Source organism: Orbicella faveolata, unplaced genomic scaffold (genome assembly GCF_042242905.1).
Source record: "Orbicella faveolata isolate gen_17 unplaced genomic scaffold, um_ofav_v1 contig_47, whole genome shotgun sequence".
Taxonomy (NCBI): Eukaryota; Metazoa; Cnidaria; class Anthozoa; order Scleractinia; family Merulinidae; genus Orbicella; species Orbicella faveolata.
Window position 1 is genome coordinate 3,339,228 of NW_028301577.1, and position 26,357 is coordinate 3,365,584.

Here is a 26,357-nt window from a genome sequence, read left to right on the forward strand (position 1 = left end):
AAGACAGGCAACTCATAGTTATATACATGTTATGTGCAAACATGTTTTTATTCAGTAGGTCAATTATTTAATTTACTACAAACATAAAACTATTTTACGTGTAAAAACGCATCCGTTTCTGCTACGACATAAAACCTATATAATATAATGTTCCATCAGTTATAAATGTACAATAATTGCACTTTTTACCATACACTTCTACGTTGTAAATGGTCTTTGTTTTATATACTGTTCTTGCTTTAAGCAGACTCATCTTGATAATAAGTATAACTTTATTTTATGTAGACTCTATCTGGAGATTTTTTGATACAAATTGTTTTTTTCTTAACCCTCAAAGTAGTTGCTTCACACTTAGAAACCATCAGAAACTATTTCAATTTTCATGTGTCTAGTTTTGACTATTTAGTGCCAATTGTCAGATTTTTCAAGTGTTAAAAGTGGTTATGAAATACGTTAAGAAATGAAAAAATCCAAAAACCTAAATTAAAACATGACGGGTATCATTTTAAACACGATAGAAACATACAGGGGTGTTTTCTTTATTGCCAAAGTGTTCTCAAATAACCGGGGTGTTTTATGAAATCAAAGGAGATCAAGTTACACCAGAGAAGGCTTTAGTTTCCTTATATTATGATATAAATGGAGTGGGCTTTTTTGCAACGCCCTCGGCCTGTTACATTATTTCTAGCTTCCCGTTAAAAATTTTGAATATCGCAATGTCCGGTTAAAAAATATCCCAGCAGAATGTTCCTGTTCCCCTACATCATATTCATAGTAGAGTTGTTCCTACTGAGCACGCAAAACAAAATCAAACTGTCTGTTTTTCATACTATGGAGAAACATGTTTTTAGTTCCTGAAAGCGTGCTTAGTGGCCAGTCTAAATAAATCTCTCTAAATACAAGCTATTGCCTATAAATAATCAACTGATCCGCTCTTCATAGAGACGTTGATACAACTGTGGATTTTCCGTAAACCATCATCAATGGAGGAAGATTGTCTGTAGAAATAGAAAGTTAAATTAGTCGGACAGCCACTAGTCATAATTAGTACAATTCTACTAGTATAACTAATGCGGCAAATGCTGCAATTTGCATGATTGGCTGAGCCACTCGTACACTATCAGCCATTATAGTTCACCACTAAATTTTCTCCGATTCTTATTGGTTGGAATTGATCACGTGACGCGAAAGTGTTCATCCGCGGAGAGACACTATCAGCCCATAGTGCCCGTCCGCGGAAAATACCCGGATGGATAGTACTCGTCCATGAAAATATTTCTGTAAACAAGCGGGCTTATAGAAAGTAGGCAATTGAAATTGTATTCAAAGAGTTTTTGTTTGTTTGTTTGTTTTTTTCAAATTTTCAATTTGGCTTTCACGGCTTTCATCTAAAAAAGTTGAAAAATTCAATATGATTTTTGAACTGGCGCGCGGAAGAAAATTTTGCGGTGAACAATAAAGAAAATAGAGTGTTTATGTCTCGGAACTATCGGTCTGATAGTTGCCCCTTGGAAATTTGATGTTCTTAAAACTAGGATATTTGCCCTCGACGCTTCGCCTCTCGGGCAAATATTTGCTTTAAGAACATCAAACTTCCTCGGGGCAGCTATCAGCCGATAGTTCCACGACAGAAACACACTATTGTTCAATTAGTATAAATCTACTAGCGTTCTATCACGAAGGCCGTTCTCTGAATGGCTACGCTACTCACTTTCTATTGTTGTAAATAGTGAGTAGCGTAGCAGCGTACGCTGGGGGTCGCTTCTTTGTGTTTTCGAAGTGTCTTTGAAGAGGATTTAGATAAAGTTTTGAATTAGTAGTAGATTTATCCTAAAACAATGAGATTATTCGCTCTCCATTACTATGCGTGATAGTTGACTCGGGCTGCGCCCTCGTCAACTATCACGCGATAGAAATCTCGAGCTCATAATCTAATTGTTAATTAGAGTGCGGTGGCTGTCGATCGTCTACGAAATGGCAAGTTTTTAATGAACATTTAGATGCAAATGGCCAATTAAATTTCTGAGAAGACTAAAGGAAGGACATTAACGGTATTGTTGACTTTAAAAACGTGAAATCATTGCCAAAATAGGTTCGCGCGCGTAAACAATTGCAAATTTCCAAAGAAAATTCAGTCTGTGCGATTTGTTAAAGTGTAGTGTTTAATGTACGTGGAAAAATAATTGGAAGCCATTATTTCCGTTAATTTCAGTCGGCCGAATCAACTATCATCTCATAGAAATCTCGAGCTCATAATCTAATTGTTAAATATGAATTGCACGCACCAAACGTTACTTAGTTCCTAGGCCTGTATATTTCGCCGTCTCGGATACATCACCAAAATTAATTGAACTAGGCAAAAAGATCATAACGTGGACTCACAAGTACGCAGTGCGGACTGATTTTACAGTAAGTTACGAAATGCCGGTCTTGGGGGCGAAGCTACTGTAGGTAATCGCAGAAGTGTTGATAAACTTCATCTACTTCAAACTTCCCTTTTGCTTTGGTTTGGCAAAGAACTTGGAAAAACCAGGATACAGAAAGATGGTAAAGAATTGCACTGTTATACAAACAAGTAAACTAAGTACAATCAACTCCCCCTTGGCCTTGAGGACACCCTGCATCTACCTACGGACATTCCGCTATTACGGACAGAAGCTACATCAATGGCCGATAAGCTGTTATTACCTGAAAGAACAGTGATATCTTGGATAAATTGCTGAGCCATGTTTTCTTCGTGTGGAGGATGGGGAAGGCCGGTAAATACTACAACTAAAAAGAAAAAATAAAATCAAGTCATCACCGTGATCTACCGACACCACCCTGCAAGCAGAGCCTTTTCTTACGGTACATATGCTTAGTACCGAGAAAAGAAAAAAAAAAGATAAAAGAGGCTCTGCTTGCAGGGTGTACCGACACCTTCACAACAACAATTTTTTTCTTGAAAAACTCACTACTATACGCCCAAAATTGAAAAGTACTAGAGACGGAAAGTAACACGCCATATGCATACATGCCATTACTATCAAACGTACTCAAAACAGTTAATAGGTACTGAAAAGTTTTGTAAGTGACTATATGAAATATCATATCTTGATGATACATTTTTTATTACACTGTAACATCGATGTCTTCATACTGAAAGTTTTGTTTTGAGTCTGCGGTCAAATATTCCTTTGTTTTAAAAGGCGAAAGGTTCAATACAAAGTAGAAATGACCCTTTCGCTTCGTTTGTAAGTCAAACCGCTGATAACTACGATAACAACTATTTATTTGCTGCGTTCAGTTTTTTGGTTCAAGGCACGTGAGCACTGAATGATGCACACATGTTTCTCTACTAGCACTGAAGATTAACACGTGACGGTGTTCCAGTAGAAGCCTACCACATGACCACTTTTAATCAACGACGCACAAGGAAATTCTAGCACTAAAATAATACACCTTACTCACATGCTTCTGCAGAGTGAGTTCTAATCAGCTGATTCACTGTTCGATACCAGTCAGTAGCCGGCTGTGTAAGAGAAAATAACAAGGAAACTTTTAGTACAAAATTGAACAACACACATATCCTTTAAGGCGTTATACCAAGCCACATCGCAGGCCAGTGATTTGAGAGTTCACCAAGCTAATCTTTAATATTAACTTTAACTTTTATTTATTTGGCAGTCGGCATATAAGGCATTTCACAGCACTGGGACTGGTTTGATTTCTGTCACCAACGACATCACGCCATCACTGGACAGCGGTGAGAACGTTTTTTTTCTTTTTTGCCGTTAGACTTGTGGGCAGCATTCAACAATCTGAATCATAGTCTGCTATTGCCACGACTGGAGAAAGCTTTTGGTATTACTGGAACTATCCTTCGATGGTTTCATCTATCTTGCTTATAGATCTATATAAGCAGTTTACGAGCCAGTGAAAAAGAGAGAGACAATACTGCTTGGCATAATGAATAATGTGACATAGTTTGATTTTTGAACTATGCAGACTGTAAGCTGGAAGACTCACTTAAAGAATTTACTGATATGAGTTACAATTTATTAAAACAAAAATCAAAATAGACAACTCCAACTGTGACACTGTACCACATAATACTTGTGCATGCTTACTTGTGCTAGCACATAATACTTGTGTAAGTCTTTTACTACACTGGGTGACCGAACTTTTAATATGGCTGCCCCCAAATAATGAAGTAATCTTCCCCTTTTGTTTTAGAAATATTTTTTCTGTAAATAGGTTAAAGAAGTGTCTTAAAATACAACTGTTTCAGAAGAGGTTTTTAAATAATATTCAGGGTTTATAAGTAGTTATATTTTCTTAAACATTGTAATCCGCAGCTGAAAATGTTATATTGATATCTGCACAATATAAATATATCAATCAATCAATCAATCAATCATTATTATTACTACTATTATTATTATTATTATTATTATTATTATTATTATTAGTGTTATTAGTATTATGTGCTAACCCCCAAGCTTACCGCCAGTCCATCGGCGTTCCTTGTCAGAGACAGGCCTTCACGTGTCATGTGAATCATCTAAAATTAATACATTTTCAAAAAAATTACCCATTGGACCTTTTCATGATGAACAAAAGTAATTTCATATCAAAGAAAATCTTTAACAATAGCATAGTAAGGCAGAAACATACGACGATAAAGTAAAAGGAAACTAAACAAATTAAAGATCATTAAGACTCGGAAAGATGGGATCACGAAAAAAGCTTTTGATAAGCTAGGAACTCGAATTTCAAATGCGATGTGCTCCTTTAACCCTTTTTTTTAAATAACACTGATGATGTTTGCGTGGTAGAGCGGTTTTCATTCGAGTGTCGAGAAAACTAATTGGTTTTACATCCACTACGCTACACGATTGGCTAAAAAAATCTCGCGCCACTTTTTCATCCAATCGGAAGTCAAACCAAAGCCAATCGTGACTCGTTCGCACTCGTTCGCACGCTCTTCGCGTCAGCTACATGTAAACACTTCGAGTTTTGATTGGTTCACTGTATTGTCTGCGCCCTTTGTGATTGACTGGAGTGATTACTTTGGTTTTGGATTTACGACGCTCAATTGAGAACCGTGACCGCTCTAAGGATGGACAGTAAAAGTAAAAGAGTTTTGTACCCTGACTTCAGCAGGAATGCGAAGTTCTTTGAGTAGACGTGTGAGGGTTTCATGTTGCGTATTATGGTGATCCTCACCTGCAGTAAACAAGATCAAACAATCTGGCGATTATTTCTTCATCATGTCATGCAAAAAGCAAGTACAAAGCGACAGAAGCGACGTCACAAGCTATTTACAGTTGCTTTATTCAGAGCCACGGAGCTAAGTTAAAAATTTTGCTATATCAGAATCTACCCATTAGCTTTCGAAAATGAAACAGTGAAAATGTTGTCTGTAATTCACAGATATGGCATCTAACGGCCCTATTCTCCCGGAGGAGAGCTAGGCACCAAGAAGAAGAAGATGGCATCAGAAAGCAAACCGTTCTAGTTTCCAGGACTTTGTAATTCATACCATCAGTCTCGACTATCTGCATGACTCGAAGCTTGGATCTAGTTTCCCAGAATGGCACCATGTGTAGAACACAACTCAACTGAAGAATGAGCAAGAACGTGTAGTCATAAGGACCCAGAACCAATCCTGTAAGAAAAAAACAATACAATTACTGAGTTGTATGTCTACACATTAAAGCAACGTGCATGACTGTTTTACTTAGGTAATGCAATGTCATAATGAACGAGTGTTATTAGTTTCGAATATAAAATGCTGTTGAGCGGTAGTTTTCATAAGAAATGAAAAGTACACAAAAATGGGGAAGGTCATAGAACTCAGTGGGATTTGAACAAAAAACCTCCAGAATTGAGCTTCTATGGCTCAATCAATCTGACTAGAAAGATTGAACTCTTTAGTCCTTCAGCCTTGTAAAACATGGCTCTATGCAGAACTAGCCTGTGTCACAGCCACCCCTCCCCCAAAGAAAAAAAATCTATATGCACAACTGTCTTTCACCTTCACCCACTACAGTGGTATTCATCGGCCAAACATCTGAAAATAGAAGCACACAAAAAAGCACATTAAAACGGGATACTACCCTTTTTGCGACAAGAACAAAAATAAGAAGTACTTCAAAAAAGCAAAAAGAAATTTACCGATATATCCTTCTTTGTTAAGTGTGTTTTTGTCCAACTGTGCGAAGCTGTAGAATCAAACATGACAATACCAGTCTGCTATTTGCAATTTCAATATTTGAATACATTTTACTTTTACGCAAAAAAAAAAAAAACATTTTCTGCATGATAACAACAAGATCAAACTTCCAATTTCATCTGCAACGACATCTCCGAAACTCGAAAATGAATCCTCTTGATTTTTAATTTAACTTTAAAAAGCTACTAACAGCGGCACAAGTGTGAATTCTTCATGTTTTCTTAAACAGCCATTCGGATACATTTGACAAATACTTCCCCGCGCCCCCAAACCAATGTTGCGGTTCATTTGCTTCTACTCCGTCTTCGCAGCTGTACAACGATTTAGAAAGCCTGGGCGGGGGTGACTCTAACGAATTAAGCAATCATCTCTAGATGTATTTAACAAGTAGTAGCCAGGGAAAATGATGTCAAATTAGAAGTCTGATCTTGTTGTGATCTTGCAGAAATTTTCTTGGACGTGTCTTTGTGCCCTTGTCGTCGACTGTTGGTTATAAAATGGACATACTCAGAAACAATGTGACCTACTTTCTGGCTATGCAGACATTCTTCCCCAATAAAACAGCATCCTGTGGATATGAGAAGACGAAAAAATAATGGCGTCAGTTTGTCTCACTCCAGGTTTTCCTTAAATGTATGAGTAAAGAAAGTTCGTTGTTTGTTGTTTGCATAAAGGCATCTTAGTGCTATGAAATCAAAGAGACTTCTTATCGTTTGTCCAGCATATGTTGCGTTCGTTTCATGAAAAGTCACAAACGTAAGTCACATCAAAAGCAAGTGTATGTCCAGGTCCATTTATTACTTTCAACAGCGAGAATTTTTATAGACATGATGATCGATGCGAATGCAGCCATAACACTACTGGAAAAAAAAGACCTGGAAAAAATTTCAGGCGTTGAACGGGATTCGAACCCACGACCTTTGCGTTACCGGTGCAATGCTCTCCCAACTGAGCTATCAAAGCCACATGAGAGCGGTCGTGTGTGGGTTGGCCCTTCATGTTCAGTGGACGTAACACTCGGCTCAAGTATATGAATTCCATGGTAATAGATGTCCAATTGCACATATATCACCAGAGAATTTTGATATTTTGTCCCCTGAGGTTTACTGCTGTGTGAGCCATGATGAAGCACGATATAATCTCCTCCAACATGTTAAGAGCTACCTGACACACGGCAGAGCAGAACCTTACCTTGATAATTCCTACATAATCCTTTAAAGTCATTGTCTGATGTCCAGGCTGAGGAAGAGAGGTTTAATGAGAAAAGAAACTCGTACACAGAAAAGCTTGAAGGCGTTTGCATCTCCGCAGCGCTAATGAAATTCGAGGGTAAAGAAGCTACATGCTAACAAATCTGGTACCTCAGGCCCTACCTTGACTAGCAAGTCCCCAACGACATTATTTTGTATGGCATATTATGTTTCGCTTGGCGTCCAATATTAGTTGAGGGTTATCCCTCCGCTAAGCTTCCAAGAAAAATTATGTTATTATACACCAAATTAGAATTAGAACGTTCATTGGCTGAATTTATATACTAGGGAGAAATTACCTTTCGGAGATGAATTAGGCATCTGACACGGATAAATGGTTATATAAGGTATAAATCCAGTGTTTAGATGAGTTACGTAGTCAAATTCGTCTTTGGCTGATTTGTCTTCAAGACTTGCCGACTTGAAGACGAATTTTGCCATAATTCGTCTAAAAACTTAATTTATATCTCGACGATTTATTCGTCTCAGACGGATAAATCGCCTCGGCAGATGGATAAATCGTCTCTCGCAATAAATTCGGCATCGGATAATTCGTCTCTGGTATAAATTCGGGCATTAAAAAGAACAAAAACAGTTCTTTGAGCAGCCAATTATTGTGCATGTCTTACATGTGTCCTGAGTGGTGGAAGCTGTAACTGCACACTCCGGTAGATTTCATCTATAATGCAAACAGCAAAAAATATAAGTCTAGAATCTAAATTCCTCTATCTCAAAATAATTATGGAAAACGTGACAGACGTCGCGCGCAATAAGTTAGTCAACAAAGTACACGACAGCCCAATTATTTCCTACCTTTCCTCTGTCCTCTCATCCACGGAAATCTATGTTTTCGATATATTCCACGAGAAAAACACTCAACAGGCAGCTCGTGATCAAAAAACCCTGTGCGCAGAAAAAGAAGAAAAATTACCTTCATTGATAGATGATTCAACTTAACAACTGACTCAGAAGGTTGAAGTACCAACTTTTCGTGTTTGTGTTATTTCTGTCTCATTCAAAGGGTATCAATAATCTATGGCAATTAATCACCAGTTATGAATAATAATTGTCAATAATTCAGAAAGCTAACAAGGTGAGAGCAAACGTGTTTTCCCAAACCTGGTTTTCTCAAAACCGATCAAACACAATGCTCGTCCTTGTATCTGATAACTTTCTCATCTCTTGTCACCTGCTAGCTTGACCGTGATATGGCAATGATATTGTTTATTAAGAGACGGTCAGTTGAAACAATTCCTAATGCCAAGGGTAAATGCAATCTACGGTTCAAAAATAGCTTCAAAAGTGATTTGGAAGAACGAGGAGCTAGATTGCGCAAGCAATTAGACAAAAAAACTCAAATCAACGTAGAACGAGATCGAAACTGGGTCGTTTTCCTCTACATTGTATAAAGAGTATTTTATATTATTCAACTTCCCAAATTATATTATGAACTATTATATTTTATATTTTATATCTTCAATTTTCAATTTTATATATTACTTTGCACTTTCCCGCCTACGCTATTTTCTTCTATTCACAATTCGCCCTTATGCTGCCTCCGTTTTGAGAGTATAATAAATGGTTTCGCCACACGATCGTTCAGAACATCAATTTTACCTAAAACAAGAGTGTTTGGTTTCATTCCTCCAAGTCCAGAGGCCTACAAACAAACAGGAAAGTGGTTAAGGTTGAAGCAGAAATATTTTATGGAGATTCTTGATATCGTAAAAGTAATATCAGAGATGTTGACTCTTCTTGACAGATCAAAAATTATTCAATTGTCACGTGAACGTGGCCCAGTAACAATATCTCACATTGCCTAGCAACTTCGTATGAAACAATTTCTCGAATCTAACTCCAGCCCACAAAGGCAAATACCTCCACCCTTTGCATGTGAAACTAAGTTTGCAAAGTCGCTGAGACTTTCTTTTTCGTTTTAAAGATTTTTACATTATCACTTAATCAATATTAACTACTTATAACAATAAATGATTGGGGTAAAATATATATATAATTTAATCCAAGAAGTGAAAATACCCTCCTCGACTTGTAACTTGGTTCAGTATCTGGAGGTTTTTATCTGTAATTTAATATCGAAGAACATCAAATTTCCTACCATCAGTAAGTTCTGAGCGCCGGCTCGTATAGCACGTGAAACAGTCAGCTCCACAAACGCTTTTATCTCCGTGCAGTCAACAAAATTCAACCAAGTTGTTACGTTACGCCTTTGCCTCCTCGCAGACTGTAAATACCATTAATCCATCAATAAGTCAATCAGTCAAGCAAGCAAGCAAGGATGCAATGGATGAATGAACGAACGAACGAGCGAACGAATGAACGAATGAATCAGTCAATCAGACAGTTGATAATAAAACAGAGCTTTTTGATCTAACCCATTCTTTTAAATGCTCAATTTTTTTGGATTATCTAATAATACTTGAATGTATGATACATCCCAACACGATAGTTGGTTGTAAATTTCTACATCCACCCTCACAATATATATATAAAAACTAATTACTAAAAGTAAACTAATGTCCTTACCTGGGCATCAAATTCACCTACTTGTACGTGACCAAGGATATAAAGACCACCCTAGGAAATGATTTAACAAAGCTGCCTTGAAATAAAAGTCAAATGGCAAGCCTGGGCAGACATCTTCATTTTATGAACTTTTCTTATGTTTCAAGGTCGTTAAGACGACAGAGTAGGCCAATTTTGATAAATTTAAACTCTGACTTGGCTATTCCTCGACTTCGATACATGTGATTCCTTTCATTTCATTTTTTTAAGTCTTGGAGTCAAGCAGAAGCTTTAATATATCGAAACTGGCCTCTATGGAGTCAACATTACGTTGGATAGTATTGAATGGTCCGGTATTGCACTACATTAAATTCTCTTGCATTGTATTGCATTCACGGTGCAGGATTTCGCATCAGGTTGCGCAGCACAACAGGCTGTAGCAATGTGACACATCAAACCAGTCAGTAGTTGTCTTACCTTCTTGATGTCATTGACAAAGTCGATCAGTGGGTAGCTTGAAAGAGGGTTTGACACTAGTAGCAATACCTGGCAAAGAGAGAAGTGACAAGTTAGAATGCTATAAATTCATGTCTGCCAATTCTGTTCACTGTGTTCAGAGACATGATGAAAAATGATCACTAATGCTTGACATATTACTTCCTAACCTGCGGTCTCCAAAATTTTACATGATCTTTCCGTAGGTCCAAACGAAGAAGGTACTTTCTCACCTGTAGACATTAAAAACACGAAACTTGAACACTTAAATTTCACTAGACTGCAAGCAGCCTCGAATGCTACTCGCTGCTTTGCTGCTCCCTAGGTACTCTGAGACTGATCACAGTTTACTCTGCCACCAACATTAAGGTTGGTTAAAGCTGTACTGCAATGCCCTAACAAAAACTATGGAATAAAAAAAAGATGAGTGTACTTGTTAGCAGAACATAATTTGTAAGATATCTATAATAAGATGTTCGGAACACAAAAGTCTTTGATGGTAAAAAATGGCTGTCTCTGCAACCTTGGCTTTTGTCTGAAGGTTTGTTGTTCTGTACTGCACTATCCACCGGAAAAAAAAAAAACAAAAAAAAAAACACTGAATCAGAGCTACTTGAAAATATATGTTATGCAACGATTCATTAGCAATAAGTGAAAAAACAAGAACACCTATCCACGTTTTTAACAAAATTCCTAACCTTTTCCTCCTCGTTTTGAACTACCGAAAGTTTACAGTTACCTACCTGATGGTATATCAAAGCTTGTGACACATCCCCCCATGGGGTGGGTGGCGCGCGAAGAGAGATCACCACAAACAAAATGATCATCAAAGCTACAAAAGACAAACAGAGATTAAGTAAACGGTAACTGTAACCTTGCCGATGCTTCCGGTCACATTTCCTGAAAATACTTTGGTTACGAAAAATAATCGCAAAAAGTATGTATGCTTTCTTGTATCAAATTATATTCAGTCATAAAGAAACCAACCACTTTGGGCTTCAATAAAAATACACCACTGTAGAAAAAGTAAACATCCCTATGTTCTTATGAGATAATACTTCACGTCTTGTTTGTTATCATAACTGGTATTTCATAAAAGGATGTAAATTATTTTTTTCTCAGTGATAACCTACCCACGGCAAGAGCAGCATATTTGTAATTGATCATAAACATGATAAGAAAACATAGCACAGTGCCAAGAAGAGCTGAAATGAACAAAAATACAATAACCGGTGAAAGCATCTTTCAAAGTGTTGTTTTAATACCAAAGACATTTTTTTCCCATTTTTGGGAAACGATTTTCCATGTAAGTTGTCTAATACAGTTTGTACAACTTAGGTACTCTATAACAATTTGTATAACTTTTTTGCACCAATTTGTCCAGAACAAAAAGGAAATGTTAAAAATGTTCAGTGAACCTACATAGCGAAACATTTTATATTTAAGATGCAAATAAGTACAAGGAATCTTTTGGTTACCCCTGTGATGTGACTCAAAACGTACTTTTAATTACGAAACACCTCGAAGGCACCAAGGAACCGCTTGAATACAAAGGATTGGAAGGCAAAATCGTTTGGTTATCTCTGGAACATAACTCAAAGCGTATTGCAAACCCTAAAGTCAGTATAGAACCACTTCGACAACTTTGGCTCATTTCAGAACTCCATGAAAACATGGCAAAATGCACGTTCTCTACTTGTATGACTGTCAATACAGAACATGAGCTTGGGCATATAGAACAGAGAGTGGGGACAACGGTTATAAGAAATCCACTGACCTGTTTGCCACGAGAAATACTGAAATGTTGGTCTATGAAAAATAAAGAAATAATTTTTAATAGAAAATACTCGTAGACACACGTTCTCCAATCTCAGAAGAGCAAACGTATCGTATTTTATTTCGTTATGGTGCCCATAAAATTACTCCTTTCCTTTCCATAACAAACAAAGAAATAAAGAAGTGAAAAGTTCCCAGCCTTATATTCAGCGGAAATAACAACATCGCAGGCAACATAAATAATGCTAGTTATGCAAACATGATTATATTTGGCATCTAGGAGTTGCGAACCTGCACTGCAATAAAACATTAGATGTAGTTACAGTAACAATTTACCTAAAGTTTGGTGCAGATGCGACTTTGAGTGCAAAACAGGCCATGTTGGTAACTCCATATGACAGCAGAAAGAACATACTGACCAGCACAGCTACTTTATTCAAGTTTCCAATTAAGAGGACAATCTATGTTACGAAAAAGGAAGAATGCGAGATGCTTGCATTAACACAAAATAATAGGAGTCAAAGAACTCAGGGACATAATCACTTTTAAAGATTAATTGTTCTTAAAATTAAGTGTACCAAAATCTCAGATCACTAGCACTCCTGAAAAAAGAAAAAAGCATTATATAGAAAATATTACGTTGATAGAGTTATAACGGGGAATGTTCACCATAAGTGACCCTGATCAGCTCGTTAGGAACATTGAGGCTTAGAATGTATAAAAACAATTCGCCAGAAAAAAAAAACTCTCTATTCTTGCTGTAAACATGCCAGTCTTTGTGGCAGGGATGGCTTTGTACAGTCACTAATATTCTGAAAAAAAGTTTTACCTGTACAAAGAACCATGAGATAAGGACAGCTCTCACAGGTTCTCCATTCCTCCGAGTGACTTTACTAAATGGACGCAGCAAGACACCTTTGGAGTGAAAAAAGCAATACATAAATACCTCATGAATGAGGTTTAGTTTTTTTTTAGCTTTCTCTGCATTTGTTTAGTTGACGTGCAAGTACAGTTAATGTGCAAGATTTACCTAGAAGATCATCCTTAGCAAGAGCTTGTAAAATTCGTGAAGCACCTGACAAAAGAATGGTTAATGCAGTCATTCTCTTAAGTTAAGAGGCATAACATTAGTTCAAAAATTCATATGGAAATGCCAATAGTAGGTCAAATGTTTGCTTGGGAATAATAACATACCTATAAGACAGCTGAGAGCTGCTGAAAGAGTGGCAGCAAATGCCCCTACAGTAATTAACCAGGGTACTTTGTTTATCACCTACAATGTGCAGACAAGAAAGAGGGAAAGTTATAAACTGCACATAAGCTTCAATTTAACCACCCATCTAACAATATATAAGTCTGCGATTACATAGCTTAACTCGTTCTTTTAAGAGAAAACAAAACATCAACCACAATGATTAACATGACAATGGTGAATGGCTATCAAATGAACTACAAAATCGTCTTCAATGAGAAATGTAGATCTGATTCCGCTGAAGACCAATTTACCTCAATATAGTTGTAGTTGTTTTTAAGTAAAGGTCTTGTACAAGTAGCACTGGTAAAAATCACTGCAGAAAAATAAAACTTCTTAATATTGATTGAGTAATGTTTTTAAAAACGAGCAGCAGTGTTTTATCCGATTCAAAACACAGGCGTAGCTAAGTGTTTTAAACCCGATAAAACACATGCTGCGAGTTTTTTGAACAGATTCACACATTTGTGTTAGACCTACTCATTTGTAGAATAATCCTTGGGTTTATTATTACTTTTCTGGAGAAAATCGGCTGCAAAATTTAGCTGTGTCTTTATCAAATTTAAAGACGCTCATTAAACATTCATTTCTTTTGTATTTCCTATATAACTTATTAAGTGTAAATAATGTGAGCAATACATTTATCTTCACTCAAAAGACTCTTTTTTTAATTGCTTATTACCTTTACATTCATAAAAAAATTACATTTTCAGAGAGGCCTTTTGTACGTATTGCATGATTTCATATTGACTGGTTATTCTTGAGCTAGAAATATACAATTATTCCTCAACCTTGGCCAGAATTTAGCCCTCACCCTACTAATTGCTAGAAAGTGCTCAACTATAATTTTTTATTCTCCAGCTTATTTGAGCAACAATGGCTAAATTGGAAGGAGGAAATGCAAAATATGATTGCGGTATATGAACTTTGGTGTCACAGTGATAGCAGTTACTGTACATCCATAACAGTTCAAAACACACACTTGGCATTGGTGTAGAAACTTGGTGTTTTAAATTATTATCTTAAGTTTATATATTAATCAATTTAAATAAATTATTACTATTAGCCAAAATGGCACTCTGCTCGAATTTCATATTAAGTAACCAAAGGCATAGAAAATTGAAAAACATTACCAGTACCGTTATTACATGCAGATTGTACATCTCAGTTAGTACATATTATAATAATTATTTCTTCATAATTAAACACGCAGGCAAGAAAAATGGACTTACCTAAAACAATGTACACAATAAATGTAAAAAGACTTGCTCCTAAGGTACCAAATGGAATTGCATAACCAGGTCTTTTCAAGTCTCCGGATATGTTGGCACCGGCTGATCAAGAAAACAGGAAACATGTATCTTGCATTAACTTGACAGAAAGCATGAGGAAATCTTTTGATTTACATCTATGTAATGAGCATGACAGTGAACAGTTCCACATTTACTCAATTGTACAAACCATAAAAAGGTAATGGTAATTAAGTCTACAAGCCAAGTGGCCTATCAAGCTGGAGCTAATATCCTGATTTCTGTAGCATGAAGTGACTACATGTAGGAGTATTTCTACTCCCCCCTGGATGGGACACTAGTCCATCCCAGGGTTACCCCAAGCATTAAGGTCGCCGGTACCCATTTATACACCTAGGTGGAGAGAGGCACTCTGAGAGTACAGTGTCTTGTCCAAGAGTACAACGCAATGTCCCCGGCCAGGGCTAGAACCCAGACTGCTTGATTTTGAGATGAGCCCACTAACCATGAGGCCACCATGTACACCCCCCCCCCCCCCACCCCAACTTATACAAACCATACCTTTCACTAACCAAGTTTGAGGTCCAAACTGTAAGATACAGACACATTTTTTTTTTTCACTTTGATTTACAGCCAAAACGCAAAGTATATGGGAAAGGAAAAATAGAAGGGAAAAAAACCAAGGATATGTAGTGTATGTACACATTGAGAAGAGGTTAGTAAAATATTTATTTTTATTAACTCCTCAGTACTGTGTATCTGGCAAGTTCAGAAAACCATTTCACTTCAGGTACAACTTACTGTACAGTAGAATATGGCCATAAAAATTCATCTGTTACAGCATGCATAGTAACTGAGAGACAATGTAAGCTTGAAGATTTACCTCTTAACTAGCCAAGCACAAGGGCCATATTGGGGAATATTGGCCCAAGGTTGTGACAGTATGGACCAAGTGCAGTGAGGACTGTGCAAAAATGACCCAGGGCCAATATTCCCCAGTATGGTTCAAGCAAGCCAGTTTAAGGGCCCATTAACCGATTTATGCGTGCGCTCGTGCGCGTTGCTAAGGAGGTGAAATTTCACTTCCGGTTACTATGTCAGCCTGAGCGCAGAAAATAATAATAACTCAATAACTTCCAAATTCGCTCACATTTTAGATGTTTTTCTTTGTGTTTCACAAAATGCAAAGTAAAAAAAGTACAAGCAAAGACAAAAAAAGAGAAAGACAGAAAAACAAGAGCAATAAAAAGAGAAAAACTAACTCTGTGTGGCTTTGTTTGATCTCACCGAAGTGAGCTGGAAGTGTAAATTGCGCACGCGCTGATAGGGTAACTTCCAATATATATCGGGAGCACTTCCGGTTTCTTTAAATGCTAAAGGAAACGCGGTTTTTCTTTAAATCCAGCCTTTTTTTGACGGATTTCGATTAAAACCAACGTTGGAAACATAGCTATGCATTCCTTTTTCAACATCATGCTTTTTTCAGAAAATTACGCACTTTTAATATTTTGAAATTCTCTCAAAATCTGACCTTTTAGAAATGAAACAAAATCGATGCATACCGTAATGAGGATTTAAATTAAAATATTAAATCAATGAAAAAAATTCCGATAAAGTAATTTGCCTGGGAGCCTTTGCGTTTTTTCAGTATTAGTCACATGACCCTGGATGTGGCCTGATGACGTCATCACTAGTGTTGCTGATCATGAAAAAGTTAAAACACATGAAATAACTCTGAAGTGACTAAAAATGACGAGGTTATATGAGAATAAATTTTCCCTAGCAACGGCTCGAAAAGATTGGTTAATGGGCCCTTAAATAAGTTAGTAAGTAGTTATAATTACATGGCAGTCAAAAACAAAAAATTCACAGCTTAAACTGTTGCTATGGAAATGGTCTGTATGGCAAAATTCTGTCCAAGAAAGAACCAATCAGAAAGCTTGGATTTAACTTGCCATATGATAAACAATCAAATTTCTCTATAAAGTCTGAGCCTAAATCCATGTAGTGAATTTGTAAACACCATCCATACCCATGATTCCAGTGACACCATTAAACAGTACTCCAAACACTGTCAATGCATTTTCTTCATGACCTGTTGTATAGTCTTTACTAAAGCCATGCTGCAGAAATAACCATTAATCATTTAATTAGTGCGAGGAGTGGTGGTCTAATATGGGAAATCACAGTGTTGAACTATTAATCAAGTGGTCTTAAGGTTTGAGTCAAAGCTGGGGTCATGGTGCTGTGCTCTTCACTCATAGTCCCTCTCTCCACCAAGGTTTATAAATGAGCAGGCAGGACACATTATTAATAGTATCCCTATCAGGAGAGGGTGGAGTAAAAATGCTCAGAGTCACTTCATTCTATTGAAACTGGAGAGAAAACACTGACCTAATGGACTACAGGGGTTTAATGCTGACCTTTGGATATGCAAAAAGTAAAAAACTTACCCACAGATTGCTGGTAAATGTTTTATGTTTCCAGCCTGTGTAATTGTACGAATCATTCTGCCAGTGAAAAAAAAAACAACCAGGAAATAATTCCATATCAAACAAGATAATGGGTATCAACATCAGACTGAATACATACTCTGTCATACATCTAATCACTCATCATTTCAGGGAAACCAATAAGCCAATTTGGACTGCCAGTAGATATTTTGCAGACAAGAACCCAAGCATGCATAAAATTATACTACCCTGCAAAAAAACTGCCACACTAAGGAATGTACTGTACCTTATGTTTAATATTTCCGGCTCCTGGTGATATGTGATCTTTATGATGCATGATCAGGAAACTGACCTAGCACAAATGTATAGAATGTTACAATGTAAAATCGTAATCTTATGATAATTAAACCTCAGTGGGGAGTAACTCCTATAAAAAAAGGACAAAGGTGAAATTTTGAAAAGAACCCCTAAGAGTTACCAAGATCGTGTTTTGTGGGCATGACTTGACTTTTTCTCACCCCTAAGAACTAGTTCGACAACAACACATTAACTGAAACTTTCATAATTCTTAGTCGCATTTAAGACGATTGCTTGGTGGTACTCTCTACTTATAAAGCTGATCATCAAATATCTCCTGCCATATTTTTTTCAGCTCAATACCCTAAAGGGTGCCCCAAAACTCCCAATGTGGACCTTACACTGTACATGTACGAGACTGAATACCCCAAGAGGTAACAAAACCACTTTTTTAACAATACCCCACTCTGGACACCAACAGGAACATGCATGCAAACACAGGCGGTGATGTGGTGACGGTCAGTCGAAAAAGAACTGAGGAAAAGAACGAGTCTCACCTGGGGTGAGGCTGCAAAGACCGCCCAGGACAGGGAACATTGGAGGGACCTTATGGGGACCTACAGGGAGGACTACTGTAGGTAAGTAAGTAAAAGGTACAATGAGCATCCATTCCCTATTCTTTTCATATGGGAGTTCCCTCTGGAATTAAACTAGTTAAATAAATGCAATATTAAGAATTATATGTCTTACAATATATCCCCTACTCTTGGGAAAGCAAGCTCAAAAGCAGTAAAACGTTATTGCAGGTAGTCTGTTGTCATTGTAAAATGGTTTTACTGTTGACTCAGGAACCCTCAAAAACTTAGTTTCTTGATTTCTTTGAGAGTTCCTGAGTCAACAGTGAAACCATTTTAAAATAGTTATCAGGAGTTTATTCCAAGTTTATCAGGATGTGGGAACAAATGGCCAGATATAAGAAAATAAAATGGTGTGCTTTCCAATCAGGTTTATTTAGTAACAGCTCTTATATGTACAAAGAGCAAAACTGGATCAAAATTTCCAACATAGCAAAAAGTAACACCTGTAGGGAACACTGTATGAAACTAAGCAACACAGGAGAGGACTACTGCAGTAGCCTAATAAGATAATGACTCCAATGAGTGACTAATCATTTCTGTTTATAGCACTATATACTCTATGTCTGCCAAGGATTCTGGAATTCTAGAGAGTTTTGGCTCTTAAAAAGTCTTATTTAGACTTTGACAAATTAATGAGGTTCAAGTCATCAAGGATAAATCTAATGTATAAAGAACAGCAAAACAAAAAACAAAAAAAAAAAAACAATAAAAACTTTAAGTTGTGAGAGGTTTGAGATATTGAGGGACTCAGCATCAATATTTAAAATACTAATGTCAAAGGATTTGCAGGTTTTCTCATATCCACAAAGTCTTGGCTCTGGTCTCAGCCAATCAAAAATTCTTATTCACTGGCAAATGGGTAATTAAAAAACCCAAGAATTAGAACAAGCAGGATCTAAGCTTTACTACCCCTCATTCTTCTTGCAGCATTTCCACTCTTGTTCCTAGGCACTCCCAAGAGTGCTAATGTTAGCAGGCCCCTAACAAAATGTGTCTCCCTGAGAATCCAACTTATGATCCTGAATTGTTTTATGCCATCACTAGCTTACAGCGCATATCTCTTGAAGTGGCTCAACATTATTTGGATGGTAAAAATAGTTCTGTAGTACATTGTACTATATACTTACAAATGAAGATGCAACAGCAACCAGAACAGCTAGAAAAATTATAAAAGAGGTCTTTGCGAACATTCCTGAAACAGAAAAGAAAAAAAAGCTTTGAATTATTACACCATTACAACAGTGATGCATAGAACAAATTGTAAAATTAACAATAAAGTCCTATGAAATGTTATTTGTCCAGTGCTGATAATTATTATCAATACTGGTATGTTGTAGCTCTGTCTACTCATTTGTCTCTTCAAAACAAATCTTATTTTAAACTTGATGCCATCAAGTGTGATCAACTGGAGACTAGAGACTAAAGAGAACTAACATTTCATGCAATTTTTGCACTGATAAGCATTAGTCATACTCAAACTTTTTATGAAACTTAATCATCAAGTGAACATTACTGGGCGTGAAAAAATGTTTAAAACCTTATGAATCCTAAATTAATCAATCTAACATTTATTAAATAAATATTAAAGTAAACTAAATAAACTAAATGACGAGATTTGTGTAGTAAACTGTTTACAATACCTGCACCAATCAGGCACACTAGTAGACACAAAAACAGGACTAGTGAAGCATATCCAAATGAATACCACCTGCCTTCATACAAAACTACACAAGGAGTTAAACTTTCATTAGTCAAAGCAAGCACATGTCTGATTAATTATCAAATTATGCAGTTTGAGTTTAATAAACAGTCTAACTATTTATTATTATTACCAATTAATAGTTGACTCAAATGCAAATGAAACACCTTCCCAAGTGGTTATAAGTGCACCAGAATCTGCATGGAGCAGTATGAGCATTAGCATGAATGCTGGCCAGGATTGCAAGTTTCTATATATAAATATATTCATTTCTTTTAGGATTGCAGTGTTGCGTGTTTGTGAATTCCGTGACAAAAAAAAAATGAAATTCACAACTTGCTTACTTTGATCATCAAAATGTAAATTATTCTCTTTGCTCACGCCATCATTACATCATCAGCTCGTGCTACATGTGGTTCTGCGTTTTTTTCAAGTTATAGAAACACGATAAACCAACAAGCATGCAAATTTTCTTTGGACTATTTTCTAAATGTAATTATTGCCACAGGTAGAGTTGAACTACGATTACATCATGGTATCACTTACAACTTAATGCGTGGGATGAAGAATGACGGCCAAAGTTATTCAACAAGGCTTCAACAAAACCTACAAAGACACACAATAAATGACTGTGCATGACTTGAACCCTACATGTATCTCAGACAGCCTGAGATACATGGGAGGAAGAAAGAAATGTCATCTCTAGTACACTTGAAGGTGATCCAGTTGACTGAGGAAGGATTAAAGAATTGTTGTAATGTTGATGGCCATTCCTGCCAGTGCTCACTCCCTGACAAAAGGAAATTTTGTCATGGCAAATTGACAGGAGTTACACCATCTTGCATTGTGATTGCAAAACTCGAGGGAAGTTCACTTTAAAAAAAAACTTTCAAGCACTTTTTTGGTGTACTCTTAATGGCAGTTTGATCCCTTGAAGAAACAAACCAAATGGAACACCCGAGTATCCTACATGTAGTTTTTAGCTTAATATAACAAGCTGCTCTCAGTGTGAGCTTGTTCATCCTGTGAGAAGCCTCATTATCTGCTGCATTTAAGTACTAATTACAAGTGTTTACTAACCTAGGAGATAGAGAGCAGATGCAAAGATGTTTGCGAAGTAAAAAATAACTCCAATAGAACCACCAAACTCTGGACCTAATGTTCTACTGATCATATCTGTTGCCAGTTAACATAAAATACGCTACCAGTATGTCATACACTTGATGCATTGCAAATGTGCATTTCCAGAAAATATCCATACTTCTCTGGTCCCTATGGACGGAATTATGGTAGGATTTCCTTGGGGTGAGGTCAGGGGGTCGTCAAGACCAAAAAAATTGAAAGAAATGTATCAAGATTACATGAAATTTCCTGAGGGGTGGGATGTGGGTCTAAGAAAAAAAATCCCTTCTATGGGGGAGTTATGGATGTTTTCTGTAACTATACAATATATGTAGAATAGGTTGTCAATAATTATGTTGTTTCAACTGCTTCATACACGCCTTAATCAGGTGATTCATGATCAGGAGATCAATTGCTTATGAACACAATGACTGGAGGCATGGCAGTTGATATACGTGTACAACTTGTATCACACTCAACAACTCAATGAACATACTTTATCATGAATGTGACAAACAAATAAATGTTCATCCATCTAGCTACCTTGATACTGTACTTAAGATACAAGTTTAGTAATGATGAACAAATCTTAAAACACAGGTTCACATGCACTCTCTGGTCTCCTACTGTATCTATAACAGAACAAACCCATTAGACACTGTCTATATAACACACCTGTCCAGATGAGTACACAATTGTTCAAAAAATTTGACATTAAGAAGGATACAGTAGGCTCCACCCTCTTTGACTGCACCATTGGTTGCAATAGCTGAGATGGATAGCACTGTTATTCCTACCACAAAGTATGCCACCACAAACATGCCAATTGATATAACTAAACCAGCCTGAAGAATAAATCCTTCAATTGAAAATTAATCAATAATAAGCATTTTAACCCTCCTCCCCTCTTCCTCCCACCTCACCCCTGCACAAAAAAAAAACAAAAAAACACTCAGATGTACTCTTTACTAGACATTTTTTTTAGTACCTAGAAGGGAAGGTTTCTCAGGAACCAATGAGTACTTAAGCTGATTAGTTGTCAATTTCAATATTCCTGGATGGAAGCAATTTTGACTGTTGAAGATTGTTGGAAGATTTGGCTCTATATCAGCCAGCAAAGAAAGTGGCATCTGAGAGCCTGTGGTCATTATGTATATTTTCCAGTTGGGCTAGTTGATTCTGTTTGTCTCTTGCACAGTGAGCAAGTGAAGTTTCTTGAGAAAATATCTGAGGAAATTAAAATTACAAATGTACTGTAGGAAATAATTAAATTTCTGTTAACTCATGAGAATGTCTTTTCAGTTTTGGGCTAGCACAAGTCATCTTATTTCCACTTGCCCAAAAGGGTAAGCCCAAAAATTTGTTGCATCCTGTATTTTTACGTCTTTATTTAGTGCATATCCATTGATCTCCTAGCTCAGTTAACTCATATGATGTACATACCTGGCCAACAATAAATCCAAGGCGTAAAAACAGAATAACTGAGAACATGGACAAAGTGACCGGCACCACAACACCAAAAAATGTTGACAACTTTTTTCTATTGTCTGGTTCTAAAAATAAAGGAATAAAACATAGAGTCATGAACTTGTAACTGAATAATTGAAAAGAGTTATAATTACTATAAATTCAGCTCACTTACAATACATACAATGTATGATTGCAGGTCACCCACATGCATCAATGGTTTGAAAGGATTACATAAAGGCTGCTTATCGACCAGCTTTTTGGCTTTTTATTGGCCAGCACTTTCTTGAAGGAATACAAAATGTATTTTATACAGGAGTACTAACATTTTATCAAAGGAAGGTCATCAAGAATTATTAGTTAGGCAAAGGTAAACTAGCTGCTGCATGGTGTTCCTTTAACAGCCCGGTATGGGGCAAACTGACCTGCTGTGAGGATGATTTTGCCTGCCTGGTTTGACAATCGAGGGAAATTTTCTTATAAAGAAGTTCAGATCAAAAAGTTTTACCTGCCTGTGAGAACCAGTTACCCTTCTGCTGTAAACTTTAATGAGATCCCTGGCTGCTGCACTCTTTCATGCTTGGACATGTACAGTAATTTGATTTTTTCTGAGCAACATTTCAATCACTTTCAAAGTTGGTTTTGGTGAGGTACAAGTAAATCCTTTTCTGTATTCATTGAGGGTCCCCCATAGGTTTGGCGGGATGCGGGATTTGGCTTTTTTTCGCTGTGATATTTGGGATTTGAGCTGAAAACTGGGGCGGGAAGTGGGAATTGCAATTATGAGCGGGAGTGGGATTTCGTGTTTTTATGGGGTTGGGATGTGGGATTCGCAAGGGGAACAGAGTGGGATTCAGGATTTCAATTCTTATGTGACCACATACATTGTTATTGACCAGCGCAAAAACCACAAGCTGGCAGAAATGAACCTTTTGTGCATATAGCTGTGTCTACCCTGGGTACCAGAGGTTTTTTCTCTGTGTACCCTGTCAGGTTCTGTCAAATGTACCTATCCATTATCGCTTGACTACGTTAGTATTATGAGACTGTATGAGGTCTTTAAGTCCTATTCAATCATTTGTTTTGACCTCTGACGTCAATGACATCTACCCATTTCAAACATTTTTGATGCTTGCATTTGTAATCTTGGCCCCCCAATCCTTTCCAGTTCTTCTAGTCTTTCGACCTTTTCCAGAGTGCCTGGCTTGTTTTGGCCAGAACAGCCACACCGAATGGTGATAATAGTGATTTACTGAACAAAGTATGTAACATTACAAATTGGGTCACCATATATTATGAAAAGGATGAGCGAGCAGGAATGCCTTCCTTCAAAAAGAAAAGTTCTGAGGCCAGATTTCAAGGAAAGTGAAGACACTGAAAGCTTTGATGGAAATTGTCAAGTGTGTTTATGGGCTTTCTCTTGAATATGGAAATGAACAATCATTTTCTTTCACTGATATGTGGACAAAAAAAAAAAAAACAAAAACAAAACAGTAAACTGTTTACAGAAAGAAACATTATAATCGTTTGTGCTTGCTTATCCGGTACCCATTGAATTCTTTTTTGATCTCTTATGCGATATCTATTTTTAAAAAGTTTCTGTGTTAATAATTAAATCAATTATTAATTTAACAAATTAATAATTAACACAGATATGTCTTTGAAAAGTGGGTGGGATCGGGATTTCCTGGCAAAATAGGGTAGGAAGGCGGGATTAACAGGAAAAAATGGGCGGGAAAGCGGGATCTGAGACCCCTCCTGTGGACCATCTTCATTTGATTGTGTGAGAACTGTGAATTAGCTTTAGGAAACATCATTCATCATCACTCATTCCATACAAAGGGAACATCAAACTTGGGAACAATGAAGTTCTAATTAGTGCTGCATGGAAAAGATTGCAAATTATTCTGATTGATGTGTGAATTTGCTGAGTTGTACAATTTCCATGGTAAAAACTTTCCAGTAGACCTTCCAGTCTCAAGCAAAGTCATACTGTAAACACATGACATGACACAGGATATCCTAAACTACTGTACGTTCACTGTATGGTTCAGTGCTTCTTAAATATTTATTTAGGACTTACATGTACAAAGAACTCTTGCATTTGGAAGCCTTTTTTAAATGACTTCCATAATAGGGTAATTGTATTCTGTTCCTGGCAAGACTCTTTTTTCTTGCAGTCATGGTGCTAATCAGGTGAACAAATGGCTGCTGGTAAATTAGTATGAGGGGCTCAGCAGGAAAATACTAAAGCAGACTAAATTGCACAATCCTGTTATGCTACCAAACTCTGAATTCAAATTCTTGTTTATTTTAACCCATATTGTTATATATATGTAATAAATTATATGTATTTTTTAGGTGGGCTGTCTAAGTATGGGGTTTTTGACTCTTTTATGGAACATCCTTAAATGTAATTTCTGTATTGTTAGTTGTCATTAAATTGTGATAAATGAATAGAATATTACATGTTAAATAGCCACCAGCCTGATAGGTACACATTGTAGGTGGGCTCAAATGCTGGCTTTACCTACCATGATGTACATATTGAAGTACATAGCAATGACTGTTTTATCCAAGGGGAAAGAAGTATTAATAGCATTCCCATCACAGAATAATACATTACCTTCAGTTATAACAGGTAAACTTGTTGGTGACCTTTGCTCTTCACCCTCACCAAAATGTGTCATTGGATTGGTTAACATCACAGAGTTACCTCAATTATTGCACAATAAGAAAAATTACTTTTCTGGTGATAGTTCTGTACACCCGAGTGCAACTCACAGTTTCATTTGTGCCTTAGGCTATAAAAACATGCTCTATATGTACTTCCCTATCCATGAAAAATAACTTGCAAGCTGTACTTCCAAAGCATTATCAAAATCAAGAACCTGTATGTAGAGAGACAGCTGAGAAGAAGCATGGGGGAAGTAGGAATCTAATTATCTAAAAGAGGGAGAGATACGTGAAATATAATTATATGGTATCTAAGGCATGTGAAACTCCTTCTACAGGTAATCATCATAGTTGATGGCTGTTGTGGTATATGAGAACAGGGGTTATATATTTTTATCAGAAAAAAGGTCAGAAGAAATATTACAGTGGGAACTGAACCATACCATGCATAGCCCCTTTAAGCAGAATTATACCTCAAATCCCGTTAATTTATGGCTCAATGTCCAGCATCCCATTAATTCCAATTGCAAAAATTTAACGATTTTCTTACTCTACTTCCCATTCTATCTGACCTAAATGCCCCATATCCCATTTATTTTCGTCCCCAAATATCCTGTAGTCCATTAATCTTTTTAGCCTAAATTTATACCCCATATCCCAAAATCCCCTAACATAGGGCCTCAGCTATATATGTAACCATTTGCATGAGTGTGAGAGAGGAAATTCTTCCTTGGTTCCCCAGGACTTGTAGGCATGACTAAGTGTAACATGAGAGGTTTCCACCCTCAGGTGTGAGGGCGAGAGTTGGCAGGTATCCTAAGCTTGGATGAGTGCATAGGCCAATGGGACCCAACCTTTCAGCCTTTACTCTTTAACTTTAACTTTACTCTTTAGTGAGACAACTATTAGTTTAACTATTTAGTCGCGCTATTACTGTACCCAAATGAATATTCTCGGGAAAGAGTAAGCCTAAGCTCAGTTGAGCTTTCGAACAGGAAAACGGAAATAAGCTGTGTAAATTGGTCACGAGAAGACAGAACATAATAATACAATGAAACAATACAAAATACGAAGTACCTTCCGCGACCGACGTAACGTTCTCAGCTTCTTCTGAAACACTCGCCCAGTTAGACGCAGAAGGTAATAAAGAATACCTTCCCATTGCTGGTCTAAACGGGCTACCAGGCAAAGAGACATCCATTTTGTTGCTAACCCTCGGTTTGACTGAGCACAAGTTACTCG

General features: G+C 36.9%; 1 protein-coding gene across 2 annotated transcripts; it reads right to left on the reverse strand.

Annotated features, from left to right (window-relative positions):
* Positions 1–29: 29 nt before the first annotated feature.
* On the reverse strand, positions 30–26,354 carry LOC110059923 (solute carrier family 12 member 9-like). 2 transcript variants are annotated; one of them, XM_089280012.1, is made up of 37 exons: positions 26,193–26,354; positions 25,066–25,155; positions 22,416–22,525; positions 21,700–21,817; positions 20,931–21,026; positions 20,397–20,456; positions 19,792–19,875; positions 19,279–19,343; positions 17,503–17,568; positions 17,217–17,273; positions 16,796–16,886; positions 14,746–14,847; positions 13,768–13,829; positions 13,456–13,534; positions 13,292–13,336; positions 13,091–13,176; positions 12,598–12,722; positions 12,263–12,294; positions 11,619–11,690; positions 11,229–11,317; positions 10,656–10,718; positions 10,468–10,536; positions 10,012–10,062; positions 9,584–9,709; positions 9,085–9,127; positions 8,281–8,370; positions 8,097–8,146; positions 7,409–7,456; positions 6,745–6,785; positions 6,160–6,206; positions 6,020–6,055; positions 5,525–5,650; positions 5,132–5,208; positions 4,487–4,543; positions 3,451–3,511; positions 2,689–2,772; positions 30–998 (listed from the first exon to the last, which is right to left on the reverse strand). In XM_089280012.1, the coding sequence occupies exons 1-37, from the start codon at positions 26,314–26,316 to the stop codon at positions 937–939; spliced, it is 2,784 nt and encodes a 927-aa protein (XP_089136138.1). In that variant the 5' UTR covers positions 26,317–26,354; the 3' UTR covers positions 30–936. The 2 variants fall into 2 exon arrangements, with proteins under 2 accessions (XP_089136138.1, XP_089136139.1); XM_089280013.1 differs by lacking the exon at positions 25,066–25,155.
* Positions 26,355–26,357: the final 3 nt, after the last annotated feature.

Coding starts and splice junctions, on each gene's coding strand:
- LOC110059923 (XM_089280012.1), bottom strand. CDS start 26,316: ATGGATGTCTCTTTGCCTGGTAGCCCGTTTAGACCAGCAATGGGAAGG. Junction 13,337..13,455: donor AGCTCTCAGCTGTCTTATAG/GTATGTTATTAT, acceptor TTCTTTTGTCAG/GTGCTTCACGAATTTTACAA. Junction 6,207..6,744: donor AATGTCTGCATAGCCAGAAA/GTAGGTCACATT, acceptor TTGATTCTACAG/CTTCGCACAGTTGGACAAAA.